Source organism: Tachysurus fulvidraco, chromosome 26, assembly GCF_022655615.1.
Source record: "Tachysurus fulvidraco isolate hzauxx_2018 chromosome 26, HZAU_PFXX_2.0, whole genome shotgun sequence".
NCBI lineage: Eukaryota > Metazoa > Chordata > Actinopteri > Siluriformes > Bagridae > Tachysurus > Tachysurus fulvidraco.
Window position 1 is genome coordinate 14,953,240 of NC_062543.1, and position 9,941 is coordinate 14,963,180.

General features: G+C 42.1%; 1 protein-coding gene and 1 long non-coding RNA gene across 2 annotated transcripts in view; one reads left to right on the forward strand and one right to left on the reverse strand.

Annotated features, from left to right (window-relative positions):
• The first annotated feature begins 471 nt into the window (after window positions 1-471).
• The window catches only part of LOC125140327, an 11,186-nt gene continuing 1,716 nt past the window's right edge, over window positions 472-9,941 (forward strand). Inside the window, exon 1 of the long non-coding RNA XR_007139631.1 lies at window positions 472-639. This is a non-coding gene — a long non-coding RNA (uncharacterized LOC125140327). The remainder of the gene's footprint in view (window positions 640-9,941) is intronic.
• arhgap35b (Rho GTPase activating protein 35b) lies at window positions 634-8,678 on the reverse strand. Its single transcript, XM_027178097.2, has 6 exons — window positions 4,710-8,678; window positions 4,457-4,598; window positions 2,923-3,000; window positions 2,543-2,674; window positions 2,169-2,274; window positions 634-2,063 (listed from the first exon to the last, which is right to left on the reverse strand). Exons 1-6 carry the CDS (start codon window positions 8,427-8,429, stop codon window positions 1,706-1,708), a joined length of 4,536 nt encoding a protein of 1,511 aa, XP_027033898.1. The 5' UTR covers window positions 8,430-8,678; the 3' UTR covers window positions 634-1,705.

The window sequence follows — 9,941 nt, forward strand, 5'->3', positions numbered from 1 at the left end:
AAACCTAAACTAATCAGTCATGTAAAACCATGCAAACATGACCACAATAAAGCAGCTCTCATATTAATGGACGTGGGTTTGACTTACAGTCTTGTCGGATCCCAGCGCTTCTTCCTCTTCCTTAAATCAAACATTAAACCTACCTAGCCATTATTAAAACCTACCAAATCAGGACACCATTACACGTTTCGTCCATTTCAGAAAGGTTTTTAAATGAAAAGTCATTTACAATCTACACACAATGACTCACTGGAACCTTCTACACCTTGTGGACCAGTGTAATCGAGTTAGAGCACTGGAGAACCAGAGAACTAGATGCTTGCACGGATCTTGAGACGGTGTGTGGAGGCGGCGGCGCTGAAATGATAACATTAGCGGTTTATGCCTACGTTAGTTGCAGTTTAGTCTTATTGTCACAGACATACAAGGAAAAATCCAGTACAGAGATGAACAGATGCTTCATTAGGATCATAAGCTTCCCCAGACTACACCAAATGCAGTTCAGTGTTACTCTTCACAAAATCAGGCCTAAATTAATAAAAAAAAAAACAAAAAAAACAAAGTGCTTTAGATAAGTGACAAACAGAGAATGTCTAAAGAAGGCCTGTGTGTGTGTGTGTGTGTGTGTGTGTGTGTGTGGTGTTGGTGGTTTTTTTTTTTTTTTTTTTTTAACGTCCCGTTTTTTATGGTGGGAGGGTTTCTGGGATCACCCTTGATTAAAAGGTTAAAGGTTTAGAGATTAAATGTTAAAGTTCAAAGTCATTCCGAGTCTCAGTGCGATCAAAGCCTCCGGAGTTCCAGATTCATCCAATCAAATCTCATAAAAAGAGCACATATCCACAGGAACCGATCAAAAGCAAAAGGCGTCAAAGCTTCATATCATCACAGCGAGAAGAAAACGAGATCAAAACTTTCATACGTGACATCTTCGTCGTTTTTTTTTTCTTTTCTTTTCTTTTTTCTTTTTTAAATCCATGCTGTCTTTTAACAAGGGATCAGGTAGATTAAATTGACACTGGAAAAAAAAGTTTGTCTTTGCAAATAAGCATGCAGCAATAGTAATTCTACCCCCCCCCCCCCTCACACTTTTTTTTTTAATCAGTACTCTTTCAAAGGGTCTGTTTAACTTCATCAAAGAGCATTTAAATAAGTGCTTGAATGGATTTCCATTTGTAGTGCGTCTCCCTAGTGTATTTCCTTCATGTGTGGCTGGAAACGAAACGAAAAAAAAGACAGCTTCAGTCTGAGATCAGCAAAGCAGAAGAGAGGGAACGGGTGAAGTTGAGCGAGAGACTGAGAGAATTCATTGAAAAATGGAAAAAGAAAGAAAGAAAGAAAAAAAAAAACAGAGACGAGACATGAACAGGAAAAAACGCACACTCAGAAATCTGATAAAACTTTAGGACATGACTGTAGGACTTGATTAAGAAGTTCTGGTCCCCCTTAACAGTGACGGTCCACGGCGAGACAGGAGAAGTGTGTGAGAGTGCTACAAGTTTTTCCAAGTTTGTGCAAAAGAACGGCAATCGTTCACAAACTCTCAGACGGCGTTGAATCCAGTCGCTACATGCAAATTTAAATATGCACACAAGGTTTTTGTGTATAATGGTGTTTACATAGGAGATGTCTATGTAAAGACTGCAGCATATAACTGTACGCATGAGTAGATATGAGCAGTCATTAGCTCTCTGTGGGATTCCCTGTCTCACAGTGTGTGCGTCTCTGCGGGGACGGTGAGGGGGCTCTGAGGGGGTGAGCTGGGGGGTGAATGCAGCGCTGGGCTGAAGTGCGAAGGTGAAGGGGTGCATGAGGGGGCGGCACTGGGCGAAGGGGGAAGTGCGGAGGGCACCGAAGTGCCATAGAGGCCTGTGGGAGACTCGGCCGGAGCCTGGTTGTAGAAGAAATAGGCGCACTGATGGATGAACGTCTCGATGATGGTCTGGTAGGTGCGCGTGGCGGTGAGGGCGTCCATGGTCGTGAAGTCAGGGCGCATGAGTGTGGGCCAGAAGCAGATGGACAGGTTCTCGCTGGTCATCAGATTGACTCTGTTCCAATGGCTAACCCTTTAGGAAAGAAAAATAATATAGTCACACAGAAGGCATCTATACAGCACTTTATTCATCAGAAGTGAAAACAAGACATAGGTATAACAGCTAAAAGCAACTGACTTGTTCAGGTGGCTCATGACATGTTTGAAAACTTCATAATTCTCACGAGGAAATCTCCTCAGCACATCCTTCATGGTCTGCAGTCTCTGCTCCCTGTCATTGATCTCTGAACAAACACAAAAGACAGAAAAATACAGACAAACATTACAATAGTAGAACAGGGACGTTTAACTAGCTTATCGTTTCATCTCCCGATCCTTAATTATCCGGTCTCTGTATCTTTATACCCTTTTTAAAGGGCTTCAAAGGGCATGGGTTATATTTTAAGTAAAACAAAAAGCTTCCCTGCACCTTCGTTACTCATAGTAATTATCGTCGGATGCAAATATGAAGTCATTTTGAAACCGAACCTGAAGAATCGTAAAAAATCTTACTGAAAGCTTCCACCAGCTCCACTTGTAGAATGTATGGGATCAATGGATCAGGCAGCTCAGAGAAAAAGCTCTTTAAAGCTCCGGCTACTGTGTTAACCGGAAAGTCCTTCTCAACCAGGTCCAGATCGTGGTCTATGGGGGAAATAGAAAGTAAAGAAGGAATCATTTTAATTCACTTTTATAAAAGGGATGAAATAATCTCTTCTTCGGTTGACTAATCCGAATTTGAAATAAGTGTTAGGAGACATTCTTGCATCTGTCTGTAAAAGTAAATATAAATATATGTAAAAATGTACACTAAATAATTAGGTAAAGCACCACCTCACCAACCAGCCAACAAAAAATAGCTTGAGAGAGAGATACGATAAGGATAAGCTTACCCTGCTCAAACTGCCGCTGCATGCTCTCCATCTCGGACTTGTTTCCACTCACTCTATAAATACCCTCCGTAGTCAACCCTGACACAAAGAGACATGCATGTGATCTGTGTCTCAGAATAAAAGTTTTCTGTCATGATATCTTACGTTTATGTGCCTATTTCGGCAGCCAGAATAAAAATGAGTAGGGTTATTTTGATTAGGTGTTAAGCTCTGAACATTTGACAGTTGACAAGTATGTGTTCAGCGAAAGACAAAAAGGGAAGTAAGTATTGCAGCATGTAGAAATGTGCAGTCACCATGAGAAACTTTCCTGACTGATGATAGTGGATATTTTTAGAGAAATCGCACCACTATTTTGTCAGAGGGACATGTGACCAAACCAGAGGCCTCCAGATTATTGATTTGAATTGTCTATTGGGCTTTTTACACCTGGTCACTTCATGCGTTTTCTGTGATCTGATAGCTATCCGATGGTAAAAAGACCAGGTCTAATTGCCCTCCGAAACGTTTTCGAGACGGATATAAATCCGATGGTTCAAACCCCTTCAGGAGGTGGTCTAGGATGCATTTCAGATGTAAATGAATGTGGTTGTTCAAGCCACATAAGTCAGCGCTATACTCCTCCCGAACGGAACTACGGCACTCGCTGGTGACTCGCGAGTCGTGCATCGCGTGGGAAACAAATATGTTTCCCACCAGCGCCTTCTCCGATCTTTCACCCAGGTGTCTCGTTTGGTCTTAAAATGCACTGCTGCCGCCAGCGAAAATGCAGCAAACAGTAAATGCTGTTTTTTGTAGCAACCGCATACACCAAAGCATGGTCCATTTCAATTACCCCAGAAGTGAGGTAAAATATATTTGCATTTTGGGCGGGAGCAGAAAGATCGGATCGATATCCGATTCGCCGAGACGCATTTATGTATGATGTAAATGGAACAGTTTTAACAAATCAGATAGCTATCGGATCAGGGAAAACACATGAAGTGACCAGGTGTAAAAAGGCCCTTAATTTCTCAGTGCTTTCTGTGTTATGTAGGCGAAAACCACTGACTCAATTTGTCTTGGTTCAGAGACAATACAAAGGTTAGCTTTGTAACACCTGCTCATAACACCCATACACGCTTTCTGAACATCACCTGTTGTGAGGTTCTTGTGCCCATTCAGCCCCAAGGGCATTAGTGAGGTGGACTGAAGAGCAGATGGTGTTCCAGTTCATCCCAAAGGTAAAGGTCAACATTGTTTTTGCAAGACACTTGAGTTTTCCACTAAAAACGTAACACATTGAGCAGGCTTTGTGCACAGTTTCGCTGCCATTTTGGAATAAGGTTGGGCCTCTTCCAGGGAAAGTAAATTATAACTCTTTGAGCAACAATTTGGGGAAGAGCCATATATGGGTGTGATGATCAAGTATCCACAAGCGTTACATAAGCTGTTCCCTTATGTAGAACTGCATCTGAAAAATCTGACTCTTGAGAACTTAAGAATTTATATATGTTATATTAGAAAGCTATTTATCAGGAAACTGTCGTCTTACCTGTGGCCTCGATGAAGCGGATACATTTGTCGATGAACAGTGGGATGGGTCTATCCGGGGACACGACATTAACTAATGGTACCCCAAAATAAGTACTCTCCAGAGGTTTGGAGACAGAGTGCCGAGGCTTTAGTCTGGTTTTCTACAAGTAGAGAGAGAAATTTGGATTTAGTAAATTACAATTCTAGACTCTAGGCTGAAAACCTGTTTGTTGAGACATCTATAGCACAGATGCAGTGTGGAGTGTAATTACTTTGCCTGGTCGACGCAGGCTCCTCAGAATGTTCCTTTTCTTATCATCCCCTTCCTCAATCAGCGATTCTCCTTTCAAAGTTGTCACATCATCCTCCTTTGTTTTCGGAAGACCACCGAACTCATCATCACTGCCAATGGAGAAACTAGTGCGGAAGCTGCTGAACTTGCCTAGACGCTTGGAGCGGTCTCGGTATAATCGTGGCTTTACTCCTGCAGAAGAGAACTTCCTGTGCCTCTCCAAAGAGCTGCCATCCCCTTCACTGTCTGAGCCATTCACACCTCCATTAGAGTGCATCCTGTTGGAGTTCCGTATGGTGATGATCTTACCCTGTGTGCTGTCATGTGGCACTGAATATATGTTCTCTTCATGGCTGGGTCGTGGCTTAGAAACAGCATCTATTGGCTCAGCATAATCAGATGGATCATACACTCCATCCCCGCAGGGAGGCCATGTGACGTTGGAGGTAAGAGACCGACGATGGCTAGGGTCCATGTAGGGGTTAAAGTTGTGCTTTCTGAAGTCAAAAGTGACACTGGGTTTTGGCCTCATATGTAAAGGGACTTTGTTGTTCAACTTGTTCTCAAAAGTACTGAGTTCAGAGATTACAGAGAATGTGTCACCTGAGTCCAGGTCAGGGAGCTTGAAACCACTATGGGAGGCGAGGGTGCCATCAAAGTAAGGCGGTGAAGCTTCCATGTCCTCTTCATAATCTAACAGCATGGTTACAGGGCTAGGGGAACCACAATGGGGTGAATACACATTTTCGTTTGTGCTACAGGCCTCAGGAGCATTATCATACACATGAGTTGCCTCAACAAGAGTCTTCTTCTCTGCTACCTCCATAAAGAAAGACTGTAGAAGGTCTATTCTGTGCAGTCCTCCCACAACTCCACCTGGGCCACAGACCAAACTAGCAAAATGGCCATCAATTTCATGGGCCAGTTCTTCACCCTGGACCAACAGCTCTCGTGCAGACTCAGAGTCTGTCAGTTCAGTCTCTGTTTCTCCAACAGCTAGCAGTTGGACTGGAACGATGTCTGGAACCTCACAGAGTAAGGCACACAAGGTTTCCAACGAGGCTTTGCGGCGAGCAGAGTAAACACCAACGTACCCATGTACGAGTCGACTCTTGCGCATGGTAAAAGAAGCATGGTATGATAGTAAGGACAGCTCTATTGTTAGCCTGTTTTCACCAACTGTCTGTTCAAGCAGCACTGAATTACCAGTGGAATTGCTTGGCCTGCAATGCTGAGGCAATAAGAAGGGTGAGAGAAGTTGGTCTACATCATACGAATCTCCACACATTAAACACATGACAATTCGCAAATCTGCCTCTGGATTCTGTTCCTGCTGCATATCTCTGATACTTGGAGGCAAAGGGGGTGATGATGGTGAACCACTACGAAACACAGCATTCCTTCTTATGTCTAACAAACTCTTTAACACTTGGTTGATCTGTTTCTCATTCACATTCCGTCCATAGCCTGAACCAGGGGATGCCGGCTCCAAAAATTCACATTGCAGTTTCATGGCTACGTGCTGACCCTGTGCAATTAAGATTTGGGCTGTCTCCCCACCTAGGTCACTCAAAGCTCCTACACCTCTCTTAGTGACTAACAAGAGAGACAAAGGAAGCTGAGCTATGTGGTTATCCCTTCTGCCGAGTGTGGAGTCACGCAACTTCTCAATACTTTCTAGAACATAGGACAAAGATTCCTTGGAATTGTACAAACACAGGCACCCATGAGGTGTGAATGTAGCCGTATGGAAAGAGTTAACAGGAAGCCTAACATTACCCTCAATAGGCCTGAGTATCAGCTCATATATTTTGCCTTCGAGTACATAGTAGTCATCGTTGGCACACATAGCCCGAATCTCATTGGCCAACTCTCTTGCTAAACCATCTTTGCCCAGAATCACTAAGTTAATCCTTTCTGCTTTGCTTTCATGCATTTGAGACTTTCCAAAGGACGGATAGCGCATAGGGAAGCACAAAGCTAATATTTGCTCGATCTTGTTGTCAATACAGTACGGACAGCTCGGGCAAGTATCCTTGGTTGGGTGATAAACAAAATGGATGTGCTTTAATACTAAGGCATCCCTTTCTGCCTGCAGTTTCTGCAATGCCTTGAAGCGCTGCTCTTCTCCCAGTGCTTCCTGAATTGCCCCCATCTTTTCTTTACTTGGTTTAGCATCCACTTCAAGTTCATAAAAAAGCTCAGAATACTCCAGAAGTAGTTCTTGGAAATCCTCCTTTGCCCTGTCTATGATCACCTTTTGGTGCCTATTATAGATATCCAAGTATTCTGGCTCCTCTAACCACTGATAGAAGTCTTCGTTCATTATGAAGCTCCGTGCCTCTTCCCATGGCTTGCCAGGAGTGACAAAGGGCGAGGATGCCAACTTCATCTTAAACTCGTGTCGCATCTCGGCACGCTTGCACTCATTTCTCAAATGTTCAAGATGTGCATCGAATATGATTTCTGCGGCAGTTGTATCCAGCACATCAAAGGGTATGCGTTCATCTTCCATATTGTCGAGATGTGGCGTGTCCTCCCATGGTGCATCCTCCAGCACCACAAACCAATGGTCAAAGTCCTTTTTGGACTCCAGTACCTTCTGCACCCCAGACCAGCTTAAATGCTCAATTTCAGCCAGTTCAGACACTAAGGAACTCAAGGCCAGTGGGAGAGCACTTAAATATGATTTACGGCGTCTTTCAATGTGCTCCTGTTTAAGTCGATGAACATGCTGCTGAAAAAGCTTTTTTGCTTTAGCTGTACCTTCTAAAAAGACATATTCCTTGTATTCCGGTGATGGCTGCATACGTCGGCTAATAGCAGGCCAGGTCTCGTTGTGATTCTTCACTATGTGGTTTACTAACCATTCATATCGGTCCTTTGCAGTGGCAATTATTTGACTCTGATGTTTTAAAGCCTCAAAATAAGGTATTATCTTATGCTTGCCCCTTCCCTTATCAATGAGTTGAATCAGTGTAAGGAATGCTAAGTCCACGTTGACATTAGATCGAGCTGATGTTTCAACAACCTGCAAATTCTTTTTGTTGATGGCAAATGTATGAGAGTCCTTGATGTATCGCTCAACTCCTTCATCACACTTAGTGAGAACCAGCACCACAGGCTTTTTAGTTTTACCTAGATGATTATATAGGTTGGTTACGAACTTCATTTGATCATCGAAGCTGCGGTTCATCCCTCGACTTACATCGACACACAGTAGAAATCCATCGACCTGCAGCTTTCCCTCTGGCATTTGCTTTTGCTCAAAGTCCTGTTCCAAGCCCAACTGGTCTGTACAAAAGTACATGAGTTTTTCTGCAGAGGCCAGTTTTGTGGAGGCAGCTCTTTTTATGTAAGGCTGTAAAGCTGTGCTACGATGTGGTTGAAAGGTCTGGTCATCAATAAACTCTGTCTGCTCCACCACATGCATCCTACACTCGGTGCTATCCTCCAAGACTCGCTCCACCTCTCCCCAGAAAAGGAAATGGTCATTGTTGACAACTCGGCCACCAAAATCACTGGTACTCAACACAGATGTGTGATCGAGGTGAAAGTCATCTGCACTAGGTCGGACAAAGCGATTACAAAGGCAAGACTTGCCAACTCCACATGGGCCCTTCTCTTTCTCAGTGCCTGACAGGCCAACTACAACTAGGTTGTAGGTAGGCACCCGTGAATCTTGCTTTTTAGCCATCATCGTTTGCAGGCACTCATCTTACCATGCCGTAAGGGTTAACACAGGCTTAAGACGTCTTTATGAATAGATTTATTCGATCATATCTGCTGCAGTATGTTTTCCCTGGCTTTAGATCAGACTACTTTTGATTGTGTGTTTCTTGCCCATATTATAGAAAGCAGGGTACAGAAATAAAGGTGAGAATCAGAAGGGCGTGGCTTGACAGAAAATATTAAGTTTCAGAGAAGATGTTCTTTACTGATGTCCATCCTGAAATAGAGAAAAAAACAGTAGTAATTACCTTCCATTCCATAAAATATAATTAAAAAAGAGAAACTGATTATCAATTCTAGCTTTACATCATAGCCATAAACTGGCATTTCAGACAGAAATTGTAAAGAAATATAGGCCTACTAGGAACCTCTTAATGTCAACAAACATATTGTTCCTTTTTATGTATTTATGCACAGTGATGCCACAGACAGGATTAAACTAAATGTCGAATATTGTATGCAAATACTAAGCCAAGCCACAACAAAAGTAAAAGTACATAACGCATTGTCAGCAATAGTAATATTTGCAAAACTGCATTACGGGAAAACTTCGTTTTTTTTTAGCTTATCAGCTCATTTTCGAGGGCTGGGTCTGAAAAAGTCTACAAAACCAAGAAGATCCATTCTAAAAGACTGACTACTGCTCAGGCAGCAAGATGCTTTTTATAAAACAGTATGCCATGCAAAGGGCTCCTACTGGAAGAAAAAAAACCCGAGACAGGTCTAGATATAATGCATATTGGTTTCATGGAATCTGATTATTAATAATCAAATCCGGGACACATTTAACGCATCATTGAATTAAATGTTATATCTTAGAGAAACTTTTACAAGTTTAGTCCATGAACTCAAACTATGTCAGTGCTTTCCCTTTTCTTTGCAAGATGTTTGAATAATTGTAGAGATTATTACAGTACATCAAGTCCATTAAGGTCTAATAAATCACTATTAAACTTTAGTCTATTATCAAGTCATCATGAAAGATCACCAGACTCCTATGGGATCTTTCTGAATCCAATTACAAAACCACTACAGGGTGCCTTAAAGGACTTCCATAAAGGACATATCAATGTTTATGATGGATATCTTCACTTGTGAAAAAGTTTTATTAAATTTTTGAGTTTTAAGTTCTCAAATTTTTTTTTTCTTCTCCGCACTAACATCAGCATGACAGGGCCACTAGCTTCACTTGGGAAAAACAAAAAAAAAACAGCACATCAATACATGAATCACAGAACACTTCCCAAACATCTCAGTATGAGCACATTTAATGCTTTTCGAAGTGAAGTTTTCATTGATTAATAATCGTTTTAAAAAGCTACTGCTACATGATTGAGATGATGATGATGATGATGATTGAGATCATTCTGATCTAAATATTGTGATTAAAAAAGTTACCATTTTATGAGATCTGTCAGGCGTCTTAACAACGAATTAGGAAATAAATGTGTCTGTACTGAATGTTTCATTTCCCACTTAA